We start from the raw sequence: 15,640 nt of genomic DNA, 5'->3' as shown, positions 1-15,640 counted from the left end.
ATAGAAACACATACAATTCTGCTATGACTGGATAGGCTAGATGCAGGAAGAAGGTTCCTGATGCTGGGGAAGTCCAGAACAAGTTTCACAGTCTAAGAAGGTACTTGATCTGTTTATAAAGATTGCATTATAATTTAAGTAACCAGTTCGTGCTACTAGTTGATGAACTCTGGGCCTCAATGAGTAAGGTGAGCAAGATAAAGACAAGGTCATTTTTTATTTTTCTTAGTATAAACTGGTCACAGACAGTTGGAACAGTGGTGTGCTCCTCCTGCCAGATGTGGGAGATCAGGGAGCAGTCTAGTGTCCCTGATGACTACGTCTGCAGGAACTGACTGACTGCAGCTCATCACAGACTGCATTGTTTAGTTGGAATGGTAGTTGGTCACACTGAAGAGCATACAGGACACAGAGTGTGATCGACACTAATTACAGGGAAGTGGCCATATCACAGGCTTGATCAGGTAGATACCTGACTGCCAGGAGAGCTGGACGAACACAGCAAGCCAGGCAGCATCACAAAGAACAAAGAAAATTTACAGCCCAGGAACAGGCCTTTCAGCCCTCCAAGCCTGAGCCAATCCAAATGTACTGTCTAAATCTGTCACCCAATTCCTAAGTATCTGTATCCCTCTACTCCCCACCTACTCATGCATTTATCCAGACGCATCTTAGATTAATCTACCCTGCCTGCCTCTACCACCTCTGCTGGCAACGCATTCCAAATGCCCACCACCCCCTGTGTGAAGTACTTGCCGTGTGTATCCCCCTTAAAAATGTTCCACCTCTCACCTTGAAAGCGTGACCCCTCGTTATCAAATCCTTCACCCTGAGAAAAAGCTTGTCTCTATCCACCCTGTCTAGACCCTTCATGATTTTATAAATCTCAATCAGGTCCCCCCCCCATCTCCTTTTTTCTAATGAAAATAAACCCAACCTATTCAACCTCGCTTCATAGCTAGCACCTTCCATACCAGGCAACATCCTCGTAAACCTTCTCTGCACCCTCTCCAAAGTGTCCACATCCTTTTGGTAATGTGGCGACCAGAACTGCACACAGTATTCTAAATGCAGCCGAACCAATGTCTTGTACGATTTTAACATGACTTGCCAGCTCTTATACTCAATACCCCATCCAATGAAGGCAAGCATACTATATGCCTTCTTGACCACTCTATCCACCTGCGTAGCAACCTTAAGGGTACAATGGACCTGCACTCCCAGATCTCTCTGCCCATCAACTTTTCCCAAGGCTCTTCCATTCATTGTATAATTCGCTCTAGAATTAGTCTTGCCTAAATGCATCACCTCACATTGGTCTGTATTGAAATCCATCTGTCACTTTTCCGCCCAACTCTCCAGTCTATCTATATCCTTCTGTATACTCTGACAGTCCCTTATGCTTTCTGCTACTCCACCAATCTTTGCGTCATCTGCAAATTTGCTGATCATACCAACAGTGCCCTCTTCCAGATCATTTATGTATCCACAAGGAGGAAAAATTGATGTTTCAGGTGCAACCCTTCTTCAGAGCTGGGGTGGGTGTAGGGGGGAGTGGATGGTGGTGGGGATAGGTGAAGACAGGTAGAGGGTACGATTTGGTTGACTTCACCTCCTGAGGCTGCCTGGCTTGCTGTGTTCTTCCAACCTCCTGCCTGTCTACCTTGGATTACAGTTTTGTTTGGCTCTCACCACCAGGAGAGGCAGGCAGGTTGTGCAGGAGTCTCCTGTGGCTATTCCCCTCTCTAATAGGTATACTGTTTTAATACTGTTGTGGGATGTAGCCTCTCAGGGGAGTAGAACAGTAGCAGCCAAGTCTGTGGCACCACACTGGCTCTGCTGTAGAGCATGATCACACCAAGTTTTGCTGAGTGATGGTGGTAGAAGATTCACTAGTTAGGGGCATGGGCAGATATTTTGTGGTTGCGTTTGAGACTCCAGTTTTTTCTCCCGACCAGAGTCAAGGAAGTCCCTGCATGGAATTCTAAAGGGGGAGGATGAGCAGCCAGAGATCATTGTACAGATTGGTACCAATGATGGAGGTAGAAAGAAAGAGAGATGAGATCCTGCGGAGTGAGTATAGGGAGGTTAGGAAAGATGCTGAAAAGCAGCACCTGGAGGGTAGTAATCTCTGGGTTACTACCAGTGCCACATGCTAATAAGGTAAGGAATAAAAAGAAAGGACAGATGAATGTGTGGCTAAGGAGTTGGTGCAGGGGCCAGTGTTACAGGTTCTTGGATCACTGGAACCTTTTCTCGGGCAGGACTGACCTGTACAAGAGGGATGGGTTGCACCTAAACGGGAGGGAAGGAGGGAGGGTGGAGGGAAGAGAATCAATATCATTGCAAGGACATTCACTAGTGCTACCCGGGAAGGTTTAAACTAGAGTGGCAGGGGCTGGGAACCAAAGCAGCAGGTCAGCAAGTGGAGGGATTCAGGGAAAGGTGTGTGTCAGGACCAGTAAATCATAAAGGAAGGACAGGCAGAGACAGGTAAATGAACAGAATGGTACTAATGGGCTGAAGTGCGTTTATTTCAATGCAGAGTATTATCGGATGAGCTTAGAGCCTGGATCAGTACATGGTGCTATGATGGTGTGGCTATTAGAGACTTGGATGAGAGAGGGACAGGACTGGCTGCTCAATGTTCCATGGTTTGTTGTTTTAGACAAGGTAGAGAGAAAGGTAAAAGTGGTGGAGGGTTTGTATTACTATTCAGGGAGAGTGTCACATCTGCATTCAGGGTTCATTCGCTGAGGCAATGCGGGTAGAGCTCAAAAATAAGATTAGATTAGATTCCCTACAGTGTGGAAACAGGCCCTTTGGCCCAACAAGTCCACACCAACCCTCCGAAGAGTAACCCATCCCCTGTGACTAACACTATGGACAATTTAGGAGGTAAAAACAATGACTGCAGATGCTGGAAACCAGATTCTGGATCAGTGGTGCTGGAAGAGCACAGCAATTCAGGCAGCATCCGAGGACAGGCAAAATCGACGTTTCGGGCAAAAGCCCTTCATCAGGAATAAAGGCAGAGAGCCTGAAGCGTGGAGAGATAAGCTAGAGGAAGGTGGGGGTGGGGAGAGAGTGGCATAGAGTACAATAGGTCAGTGGGGAAGGAGATGAAGGTGATAGGTCAGGGAGGAGAGGGTGGAGTGGATAGGTGGAAAAGGAGCTGGGCAGGTCGGACAAGTCCATTGGTAAAACTTTGATGGATGTGGAAAGCTCCTTTGGGGCCTTGGATAGAGGTGAGGGAGGAGGTGTGGACGCAGGTTTTACAGTTCCTGCAGTGGCAGGGGAAAGTGCCAGGATGGGAGAGTGGGTCGTAGGGGGGCGTGGACCTGACCAGGTAGTCACGGAGGGAACGGTCTTTGTGGAAGGCGGAGAGGGGTGGGGAGGGAAATATATCCCTGGTGGTGGGGTCTGTTTGGAGGTGGCGGAAATGTCGGCGGATGATTTGGTTTATGCGAAGGTTGGTAGGATGGAAGGTGAGCACCAGGGGCGTTCTGTCCTTGTTGTGGCTGGAGGGGTTGGGTCTGAGGGCGGAGGTGCAGGATGTGGATGAGATGCGTTGGAGGGCATCTTTAACCGCGTGGGAAGAGAAATTGCGGTCTCTAAAGAAGGAGGCCATCTGGTGTGTTCTATGGTGGAACCGCTCCTCCTGGGAGCAGATACGGTGGAGGCGGAGGAATTGGGAATACGGGATGGCATTTTTGCAAGAGGTAGGGTGGGAAGAGGTGTAATCCAGGTAGCTGTGGGAGTCGGTGGGTTTGTAGAAGATGTCAGTGTCAAGTCGGTCGTCACTGATGGAGATGGAGAGGTCCAGGAAGGGGAGGGAGGTGTCAGAGATGGTCCAGGTAAATTTAAGGTCAGGGTGGAATGTGTTGGTGAAGTTGATGAATTGCTCAACCTCCTCGCGGGAGCACGAGGTGGCGCCAATGCAGTCATCAATGTAGCGGAGGAAGAGGTGGGGAGTGGTGCCGGTGTAATTACGGAAGATCAACTGCTCTACTATGGACAATTTAGCTTGGCCAATTCACCTGACCAACACATCTTTGGATTATGGGAGGAAACACACACAGAATGCGCAAACTCCACACTGGCAGTTGCCAGAGACGAGAATCAAATCTGGGACCCTGGTGCTGTGAGGCAGCAGTGCTAGCCACTGTGCCACCCACTCTGATAGGATTATACTATGGGCCCCCCAATAGCCACTGTGACAATGAAACTATGGTTAGAGTTGGTGTGAATGGGATCTTCTTCCAACCTTCTTAGTGCCATTGCAGGAACTTTGCAAAAGGCAGTTAATACTCTTACCCACTTGCTTTTCCTATTGCCCTTGCAGTGCATTTTTAATTCTGCTCTTTGATGATGACTTCCTCATTGTTCAGCCTGTCTGGGCCACTGCATCAATCTCAGAGGTTCAGGCTGGGAGAGAGGAAAATTCATTGCTCACCTGAGTTGAAGTCCCAGTGTGTTGGACAGCCAACTGGCTCAGTGACTGAGTTTGTTTTAAATTCCTATGCCTGTTCCTTTGGTTTCAGTTCAGGGGAGACTTGCCATTTGCCTCTGGTTCTGTGGATCTAGTCACTGCTGCCACCATGTAGAAATATCTGATCTACTTCTAGGTGAAAGAAAAATTAATGGAATTTATAAAACAATATATAAAACCTGGTAAGTGAGGACATCTCTGGAACTCTACAGACATATCCCAGTTCCATGTAATCTGACATCACCTACACACATTTTCAGTGGCTGTTATTAGTGGAAATGTATAGTTAATTCTTTACATTACAGTGTCAGTTCCAGTTGTCGTTCTTTCTCTATTACAGGTGATCCTTTGCTGCATAATGCTGCATTCAGCTACCATACTCGACCAGTACTGTGAGGCTCTTTCGGCTGCAAGCAACTTTTCAGGTGACCAAATAAACCTTGTCACAAACAGCTTTATTCTCTATCACCAGAAAGACAGTTTAGTCCCAAAGTTGTTACTAAATGAAATAGCTGAATCTACTGTTCTGACTGTATGAAGTGCTCACCATACCTTCCACAAAGCAACGCACCCTCCACCTTCTCCAGGACAATCATGGATAGACAGTAAGTGCTGACCAGGCCAATGAAGTCCCCATCCCATGTATGAATAAATAAAAGACCGTTTCATTATACTATCTCTACAAATAATTCTATTTCTTCTTACAATATTTTTATTCATCTATTGCTGCTTTCAGAATATGTTAGGATATCCCCAGAACTCTTACAAACCATGAAGTGATTTGAGAGTACTCTGTATTAATGTAGACAGCAGGGATTACTTGCAACATTAAAGCAGTTGATGTGATTTCTTGTCCAAATGAAAATTAACTGGAAAAGCATTGGAGAATGAGGGGTGATCTTAGAGGTTTATAAAATCATGAGGGCCATGGATACAGTAAACAGAGTCCCTGGGGTGGGGAGTCCAGAACTAGAGGGAATAGTTTTAAGGTAAGGGGGTGGAAGATATAAAAGGGACCTAAGGGGCAACTTTTTCACACAAAGAGTGATGCATGTATGGAATGAACTGCCAGAGGAAGTAGTGGAGGCTGGTATAATTACAGGAGTTGGGAGGTCATGTTGCAGCTGTACAGGACATTGGTTAGGCCATTATTGGAATATTGCGTGCAATTCTGTCTCCTTCCTATCGGAAAGATGTTGTGAAACTTGAAAGGGTTCCGAAAAGATTTACAAGAGTATTGCCAGGTTTGGAGGATCTGAGCTACAGGGAGAGGCTGAACAGGATGGGCTGTTTTCCCTAGAGCGTCGGAGGCTGAGGGGTGACCTTATAGAGGTTTACAAAATTATGAGGGGCATGGATAGGATAAGTAGGCAAAGTCTTTTCCCTGGGGTCGGGGAGTCCAGAACTACAGGGCATAGGTTTAGGGTGAGAGGGGAAAGATATAAAAGAGACCTAAGGGGCAACTTTTTCATGCAGAGGGTGGTACGTGTATGGAATGAGCTGCCAGAGGATGTGGAGGAGGCTGTACAATTGCAACATTTAAGAGGCATTTGGATCGGTATATGAATAGGAAGGGTTTGGAGGGATATGGGCCGGGTGCTGGCAGGTGGGACTAGATTGGGTTGGGATATCTGGTCGGCATGGATGGGTTGGACCAAAGGGTCTGTTTCCATGCTGTACCTCCCTATAATTCTATTTAAAAAGCATCTGGATGGGTATATAAATAGGAAGGGTTTAGAAGGTGCTGGCAAATGGCATTAGAGTAATTTAGGCTATCTGGTCAGCATGGACGAGTTGGACCAAAGAATCTGTTTCCATGCTGTACATCTCTTTGACTCTAGTCAGTGCCTTATCATCATTTTGAATTACTAGCAGATTATAGTTTTAGTTGCACATTTTCTATTACTGTTCCATGATTTTGTTGTTTTTACATTTTGGGAAAGAGATAAGAAGGGAGATCTGAGGAGAACTATTTTTACATGGTGAGAGATAAAGACCTAGAAACTCTCTGCCCATGAAGATGCTGAAATCAGAGATATGAATACATTTCAAAAGAAAATTGGATGCACATTTGAGGGAAATAAACTCGCAAGGTTACAGGTATAGTGCAGGAGAGTGGGATTGAGTGGACCGCCCTCCATAGAGCTGGCAAAGACTTCATTAGTCTGTGATGCACATTAAAGAAATTAGCATAGACAGAAAGGAAATTCTGAGTGATCAGGCAGGCTTAAAAGATGATAAATCTCCAGGGCTGGACAAAAGACATCCCAGGTTATTACATGAGCAAGGGAGGAAATAGCAAAAAATAAATGTTCAACTTAGGAACAAATCCTGATGTTGAACTTTTTTCCCCCCACTGTCTCTGTGCTCACTTCTTTGGGCAGGAATACACCACTGCTCCACACCCTGCTGTTCCTCCCAAACCATAGCCCCATTCCCTCCAGCCCCTATCCTACTGATCCCTTCACCTACCTCGAGTATTCACACTCCACTTGCCCTCAATCTCTCCATTGAGAGATGCTGTTGGCATAACATCAGTCATCTCAATTTCTCTACTCCTGTCACATATTCTGTCCCCTTCTGAAATTGCATTACTTTGTTGCATCTGGTCCAACCCAAACTTTGTTATCAAACCCACTGACAAAGCTGGTGCTGTAGGAGTCTGATCTTTACCATGCAGAGGCTCAACACCAGCTCTTGGACACTTCTTTCTACCATCATTCCTACTAAAATTGCCCGTAGTGTTGGGTGAAGGGGTAAATGTAGGGGAATCGGTCTGGGTGGGTTGCGCTTCGGCGGATCGGTATGGACTTGTTGGGCCAAAGGGCCTGTTTCCACACTGTAAGTAATCTAGTCTAATCTAATCTAATCTAATCTAATCTAATCTAATCTAATCTAATCTAATCACTAGACCAAGGCCCCACATCCAAATATCAAGCCAGTGTTACCAGATCTGTCACCAGCCTCACTACCTCTGGAGATCTTCCCACAGTGCCTTTTAGATGATACGAAAGTCGGAGGAGTTGTTGACAGTGAGGAAGGATGTGGCAGGTTACAGCAGGATATAGAGAAGCTGCAGAGCTGGGCAGAAAGGTGGCAAATGGAATTCAATGTAGCTAAATGTGAGGTGATTCACTTTGGGAAGAATAACAAAAAGATGGGGTACTGGGCTAATGGTCGGATACTTGGTAGTGTGGATGAGCAGAGGGATCTTGGTGTCCATGTACACAGATCTCTGAAAGTTGCCACCCAGGTAAATAGTGCGGTGAGGAAGGCATATGGCGTACTGGCTTTTATTGGTAGAGGAATTGAGTTCCGGAGTCCTGAGGTCATGATGCAGTTGTATAAAACTCTGGTGCGGCCGCATCTGGAATATTGTGTGCAGTTTTGGTCGCCATACTATAGGAAGGATGTGGAGGCACTGGAACGGGTGCAGAGGAGGTTTACCAGGATGTTGCCTGGTATGGAAGGAAGATCGTATGAGGATAGACTGAGACACTTGGGGCTGTTTTCATTAGAGAAAAGAAGGTTTAGGGGTGACTTGATTGAGGTGTACAAGATGATTAGGGGGTTAGATAGGGTTGACAGTGTGAACCTTTTCCCGCGTATGGAGTCGGGTATTACAAGGGGGCATAGCTTTAAATTAAGGGGGGGTAGATATAGGACTGAAGTTAGGGGTAGGTTCTTCACTCAGCGAGTCGTAAGTTCATGGAATGCCCTGCCAGCAGCAGTGGTGGACTCTCCCTCTTTATGGGCATTTAAGCGGGCATTGGATAGGTATATGGAGGATAGTGGGTTAGTATAGGTTAGGTGGGCTTGGATCGGCGCAACATCGAGGGCCAAAGGGCCTGTACTGCGCTGTATTCTTCTATGTTCTATGTTCTATGTTCTATGCCTCCAACCTTACAGTCTCCTAAGCCCGAACAGCCCACTTCTACCTCATTCCCAAAATCCACAAAGCAGACTGCACTAGTATCAGTCTGTTCCTGCCCCACTGAGTTCATTTCCTTCTACCTTGATTCCATCCTCTCTCCACTTGTCCCTACCCTACCCAACCCAATCTGTGGGAGAAAAAAAATAAACAGAAGTCTCAGGGATTCTCAAAAAAGGAAAAAAGAAACTGTGGGCCTGTTGAAGATGCAGAATCATTAAACAGTTAAGAAGGACAGCTCACATCCGGAGTGAGTGAGCTTATAGCTTTTGGGAAATGGAAGCTCAGGATCAGGAAAGGAAGAGTGATATTATAAGACAAGTTTTTTTTAAAAGTTTCATCAAGACTTAAAAATTAGAGTCAATAAAATGTGGAGCTACAGTGTGGAAACAGGCCCTTCAGCCCAAACCAACCCTCTGAAGAGTAACCCACCCAGACCCATTTCCCTCTGACTATTGCACCTAACACTATGGGGCAATTTAGCATGGCCAATTCACCTAAACTACACATTTTGGACTGTGGGAGGAAACCCACGCAGACACAGGGAGAACGTGCAAACTCCTCACCCGAGGCTGGATTTGAACCTGGAACCCTGGTGCTGTGAGGCAGCAGTGCTAGCCACTGAGCCACGGCTGGTAATAGCTAATAATTTGACTTTCTATGATAGATTATTTTTAGATTGAAGGTTATTGGGGGAAATGTTTTCAATTTAAAAACTAGAAAGCAAGTAGGGAATTTTTAAAAGTCAAATTCAGATGTAAGTAAATGAAGTAAAGATGCAGGGCAAGGCAAAGTATTGCATTTGCATGATGTGGAAGCTGGTGGACCCCATTTTGGTCTGGAGATAATGGGGTCAGCCAAGTGGACCTTATAGAAACTAAGGGGGCTGTTAATCCAGTCCAATCAGAGGCTGACAGATAAGAACAGGAGAATCAGACATCCTCTTTACTTTGAGAGAACTGCATCAGTGTCTTCAGAGATTTGGTGTGGACTCAATGGCCAAATAGCCTGCTTCCATACCATCTGTGTTTTATGATTCTATTTCTAGATTGGAATCACCCATGATAATTGTGATACCCACGCTATATGTTTTTGTCATCTCATGCCCCCACTACTCAAACCCTATAAACAATTCGAACCAATGTCTGCTGCCCTTTGATGTTTTCTTAGCTCTATGGAACCCGATTCTTCACATTATTTTTCAAACCTGAAATCCTCCCTTACTAATGTACTGATTTCATCCATTATTATAGGCACAGCTCTACCTATTTCACCTTATCTGTTCTCCCTTAAAATCAAATATTCTTGAATATTCAGTTCCTGGTCCAGGGCACCATGCCACTATATTTCTGTAATACCAATTAGATCATACCTGTGGATCTCTGTTTGTGTCCATAATTCTACATTGTTACAAATGCTATGTGCATTCAGGTAGGGTTCCCTTAACTTTGTCTTTTTGAGTTATCGTTTCTTCTACACACTATTGTTTTCTCATGTACACTCTTAGCTTTTCTAATTTCTTTTTGAACTTGGAGATAGTGATCACTGCAGATGATGGAAAGTCAGAGTTAATTAAAATGAACAGTATCAGAGGAGCAGGAGAGTCGATGTTTCAGGCAAGACCCTGAATGAGGGGTTGACTCCCTTGCTCTCATGCTGCTTGATGTGCTGTGTTCTTCCAGCTCCACATTTTATTGACTCTAATTTTTAAGTCTTGATGAAACTTTAAAAATATTAAACATGGGTACAAAGTTAGCTTGGAGTAGTGTTTTTTAGAGCAGTAAGACTGTGTGCTATTTTCTGGGTCTGTAGATGAAGGTGGAAAGATAGCCTTTAGCAGAGTGATGTGCTCTTCCTGTTGGATATGGGAGAATTTCAGTGTTACTAATGTCTGCTGGAAGTGAGTGTTTGGTTGTGAATCCTACTGGATCGGTTGGAGCAGCAGTTAGAGGTAATGAGGAGCTACGGGGTGTGATGGATGGCAGCTATAGGAAGGGAGAAAATCCACAGATACAGTCTGGTGATGGGTTACCTCCCAGAAAGGTAAGAGAGGGAGGTAGGCAGTGCACGAGTCTCCTGTGGCTAACCCATCTTAAACAAGTATGGTGTTTTGGAAAATATAGGGAGTGATGGACTTTTAGGGGAATTTAGATTAGACTGCAGCGTGGAAACAGGCCCTTCGGCCCAACAAGTCCACACCAACCCGCCGAAGCGCAACCCACCCATACATTTACCCCTTACCTCACACTATGGGCAATTTAGCAATTCGGCCAATTCACCTGACCTGCACATCTTTGGACTGTGGGAGGAAACCGGAGCACCCGGAGGAAACCCACACAGACACGGGGAGAACGTGCAAACTCCACACAGACAGTCGCCTGAGGCGAGAATTGAACCTGGGTCTCAGGCGCTGTGAGGCAGCAGTGCTAACCACCGTGCCACCGTGCCACCCACCAGTACTGGCAGCCAGTTTTCTGGTACCGTGACTGGCTCTAATATAACAAGGAGTACACCAGGTTACAGGCAGTTGGAAGTGATAGGCTGACAATGAGAAATCAGAATGGCACGTTGCCTCCTTGGTGCCGGGATCAAGCATATCTTTGAGAAGGTGCAGAATATTCTCAAAGAGATGAGGCACCAGCAGGACCTCACTGTACACATTGGAACTAATGATGTAGGATGAGATTCTGAGGAGAGAATATTGTAAATTAGGCTGGAATATAAGAAGGAGGTCCTCTAGAGTAGTCCTATCTGGATTATTCCTGATGCTACTAGCTAGTGAGGGTAGGAATAGGAGGATAGAGCAGATGTATGCGTAGCTGAGGAACTGGTATATGGAAGAAGGATTCATTTTTCTTTGGATAGTTGGAATCTCTTCTAGGGTAGAAGTGACCTGTTGAAGGACAGATTGGAAGGACTAATATACTGGCAGGGAGATTATCTCGAGCTGCTCGGGAGCATTTAAACTAATAAGGTTGGGGTGGGTGGGACCGAGGAAGATAGTGAGGAAAGAGATCAATCTAAGAATAATTGCAGTTGGGAAAAGGTGTAAACCAAACAGTCAGCACAGGCAGGAACAAGTGCAGAATGAAATAGGACTGATAAATTAAACTGCATTTACTTCAATGCAAGAGGCCTAACAGGGAAGGCAGATGAACTCCAGGCATGGTTAGGAAAATGAGACTGGATATCATAGCAATTACAGAGATGTGGCTCAGTGATGGACAGGACTGGAAGCTTAAAATTCCAAGGTTAGATCTTATAGAAGGATAGAAAGAGAGGCAAGACAGAAGTGGGAATGGTGTTTTTGATGAGGGTTAACATTACAGCTGTATTCATGGAGGATATTCCTGGGAATACATCCAGAGAAGTTTTTGGTTGGAACTGAGAAATAAGCAAGAGATTACCATAGTGGGATTGTACTATAGACTCTTCCAAATAGTCAGTCGGAAAGTGAAACAAATTTGTGAGGAGAAAAATAAATATAGGGAGTGTAGTTGGAAGCTAGAAGGCAGGACAAGCAGAGCAGTAATCTCAGGATTGCTACCCGTGCCACGGGCTAGTGAGTGTAGGAACAGAGTGAGTGTAGCTGAACTGGCTGCAGAGCTGGTGGGAGGGCTTCAGATATATGGATCATTGGGATACCTTCTGGAGAAGGTGGAATCTGTACAATGAGGATGGATTGCACCTGAACTGGAGGGGGACCAATATCTTGGGCAGAAGGTTTGCTAGAACTCTTCGGGAGGGTTTTCACTAGTTTAGCAGGGGAATGAGAACCAGAGCTATGGATCAGAGGATGAGGTAGCTGCTGAACAGACAGCTACAGCATGCAGAGAGTCTGTGAGGAAGGATAGACAGTTGATAGGGCAAAATTTCAATCAAGAGTGTGGCGCTGGAAAAGCACAGTAGGTCAGTCAGCATCCGAGGAGCAGGAGAATCGCCATTTTGGGCATAAGCCCTTCATCAGGGGAAATGATGAAACTGGTGAAATCAACTTTAATCCCATATGATTGCAGGATCCCAAGGCAGAATATGAGGTGTTCTTCTTCCAGGTGTCAGGTGGTAAGGGTTTGGTAATGGGGGAGGCCCAGGACCTGCATGTCCTTAGTGGAGTGGGAAGGGAAGTTGAAGTGTTCAGCCACGGGGTGGTGGGGTTAGTTGGTGCGGGTGTCCCAGAGATGTTCTCTGAAACAATCCACAAGTTGGCATCCTGTCTCCCCCGTGGAGAGAAGACCACATCAGGTGCAACAGATACAGTAGATGACATTGGTGGAGGTACAGGTAAATTTCTGTCAGATGTGGAAGGATCCTTTGGGGCCTTGGACGGAGGTTAGGGGGCAGGTGTGGGCACAGGTTTTGCACTTCCTATGGTGGTAAGGGAAGGTACCGGCAGTGGGCTGTCAGCTGGTGGGGGGTGTGGATCTGACGAGGGAGTCATGGAGGGAGTAGTCTCTCTGGAATGCTGATAGGGATGGGGAAGCAAAAATATATCTGGTGGGGTCTGTTTGTCTGTGGCGGAAGTGGTGGAGGATGATGTTATGTACACGGAGGTTGGTAAGATGGAAGGTGAGGACCAGGGGTTTCTGACCTTTTGCGTTGGGAGGGGTGGGTTCACCCAGACAGTCAAATTTCCCTGTATCCCATGCCTCCTTAATTTCTGAATGAGCTTACCATGGGGAACCTTATTTAATGTCTTGCTAAAATCCATATACACTACTACCATTGCTCTAATCATGTGACCATAATTCTATTAGTTATAAAATTGTGATGGAAAAGGATAGACTGGATTTATAAGTTAAAGTTCTAAATTGGAGGAAGGCCAATTTTGATGGCATTAGGCAATAGTTGATTGAGGGTCGATACTCGCATGTAAAAGGACAGCTAGAAAATGGAAAGTCTTCAAAAATGAGATAATGGAAGTTTAGAGATAGTATGTTCCTGTTAGGATGTTGGGCAAGGCTGATAGGTATAGGGAATGCTGGATGTCAAGAGAAATTGTGGTTTTGGTGAAGAAACAGAAAGAAGCATATGTCCAGTATAGAGAGCAGAGATTGAGTGAATCCTTAGAGTATAAAGGAGTATACTGAAGAGAGAAATCAGGAAGGCAAAAAGGGGACGTGAGAACACTTTGGCAAATAGGGATAAGGAGAATCCAAAGAGATTCTACAAAAACATTAGGGACAAAAGGGTAACTAGGGGAGAATATGGCATCTTAAAGATCAGCAGGGCTGCCAAAGATTGGGACAGCACGGTGGCTCAGTGGTTAGCACTACTGCCTCACAGTGCCTAGGATATGGGTTCAAATCCAGGATTGGCACTACGTCCACTGCTTTGTGTCATTTATTTAAATGACTTGGATGCGAAAATAGGAGGCAATGTTAGTAAGTTTGCAAATGATGCTATAATTGGAGGTGAAGTGGACAGTGAAGAAGGTTACCTCCGTGTACTCGGGATCTTGATCAGTTGGGCCAAAAGGCCAAGGAATGGCAGATGGAGTTTAATTTAGATAAACGTGAGGTGCTGCATTTTGGAAAGGCAAGTCAGGGCAGGACTAGTACACTTAATGGTAAGGTCCTGGGGAGTGTTACTGAACAAAGAGACTTTGGAATGCAGTTTCATAATTCCGTAAAAGTGGACTTGCAAGTAGACAGGATAGTGAAGAAGGCATTTGGAATGCTTACCTTTAATGGTCAGGGCATTTGAATATGGGAGTTGGAGGTCATGTTGTGGCTGTACAGGACATTGGTTAGGCTACTTATAGAATATTGTATGCAATTCTGGTCTCCCTGCTAGACAAAGAATGTTGTGAAACTTGAAAGGATTTAGAAAAGATTTACAAAAATGTTGCTAGGATTATAGAGAGTTTGATCTAAAGGGAGAAGTTGAATTGGCTGAGGGTGTTTTCCCTGGAATGTTGAAGGCTGAGGGGTGACCTCTTAGAGGTTTATAAAATCATACTGTGCTGGTAAATTGGACTAGATTTATTTAGGATATCTGGTCAGCATGGACGACTTGGTGTATTTCCGTCTTGAAGATTGCCACTTCATTTTCTGTACTGAAAATGTGTTGCTGGAAAAGCGCAGCAGGTCAGGCAGCATCCAAGGAGCAGGAGAATCGACGTTTCGGGCATGAGCCATTCTTCAGGAATGAGGAAAGTGTGCCAAGCAGGCTTAGATAAAAGGTAGGGAGGAGGGATTTGGGGGAGGGGCGTTGTAAATGCGATGGGTGGAAGGAGGTTAAGGTGAGGGTGATAAGGTGAGGGTGATAGGCCGGAGTGGGGGTGGGGGCGGAGAGGTCAGGAAGAAAATTGCAGGTTAGGAAGGCGGTGCTGAGTTCGAGGGTTGGGACTGAGACAAGGTGGTGGGAGGGGAAATGAGGAAACTGGAGAAATCTGAGTTCATCCCTTGTGGTTGGAGGGTTCCTACGCGGAAGATGAGGCGCTCTTCTTCCAGCCGTCGTGTTGCTATGGTCTGGCGATGGAGGAGTCCAAGGACCTGCATGTCCTTGGTGGAGTGGGAGGGGGAGTTGAAGTGTTGAGCCACGGGGTGGTTGGGTTGGTTGGTCCGGGTGTCCCAGACGTGTTCTCTGAAACGTTCCGCAAGTAGGCGGCCTGTCTCCCCAATAAAGAGGAGGCCACATCGGGTGCAGCGGATGCAGTAAATTTACCAGGGATCCTCTCTCATTGATCTCTCATGTGTTTCTATTATTATTCAGTCACAGAATATGGACATCCTTGTCTGGGCCAGCATTTATTGCTTATCCCTTGTCGTGCAGGAGAAGGTGGTGGTTAATAATCGGAGATAGCCATGTTGGGACAGTGTCCCTTTAAGAGCTGAGTCATGTAACTATTGAGTCATCAGCCAGATTTGTAGCCTTGTTCAAATGTGTTTGAGGTCTGAAAGTACTAAACATTAGAATGAAGCCTCGCTGTTGGGTTGCAGCAAATGATAAGTTTGCATATGGTTTAGCTCTGACTGGAACCTAGTAACTGCCCAGAAGAGAGGTAAGCTGTATTCTTTAACTGCTACAATCCATGTGCTATAGGTAGACCCATAATGGAGGGAATTCCAGGATTTTAACTTTGCATCATTGAGGAACAGCAGTATATTTCTATGTTAGGATGATGAGTGGCTTGGAGGTGTCTTGCTAGTTGTGGTGGTCCCATGTATCTGCTGCCCTTTTCCTTCTAAATGACAGTGGTTATAGGTTTGGAAGAT

General features: G+C 45.7%; 1 protein-coding gene and 1 non-coding gene across 3 annotated transcripts in view; both read left to right on the top strand.

Annotated features, from left to right (window-relative positions):
- The window catches only part of LOC122540028 (corticotropin-releasing hormone receptor 1-like), a 366,881-nt gene that overhangs the window by 86,085 nt on the left and 265,156 nt on the right, over positions 1-15,640 (top strand). For both annotated transcript variants that reach the window (XM_087977957.1, XM_087977956.1), the window contains exon 2: positions 4,833-4,917. In XM_087977957.1, the coding sequence (XP_087834083.1) occupies positions 4,851-4,917 (67 nt within the window). In that variant the 5' untranslated portion in view covers positions 4,833-4,850. The remainder of the gene's footprint in view (positions 1-4,832; positions 4,918-15,640) is intronic.
- LOC122540062 (small nucleolar RNA SNORD66) lies at positions 4,364-4,421 on the top strand. Its single transcript, XR_006309237.1, has one exon. It is a non-coding gene; the product is annotated as a small nucleolar RNA SNORD66 (small nucleolar RNA).

Source organism: Chiloscyllium plagiosum, unplaced genomic scaffold, assembly GCF_037043375.1.
Source record: "Chiloscyllium plagiosum isolate Xiang-an unplaced genomic scaffold, Cpla_swu_hap1 HiC_scaffold_32, whole genome shotgun sequence".
NCBI classification, from domain to species: domain Eukaryota; kingdom Metazoa; phylum Chordata; class Chondrichthyes; order Orectolobiformes; family Hemiscylliidae; genus Chiloscyllium; species Chiloscyllium plagiosum.
The sequence above is the reverse complement of the archived record's forward strand: the minus strand, read 5'-3'. Positions and strand labels throughout refer to the sequence as shown.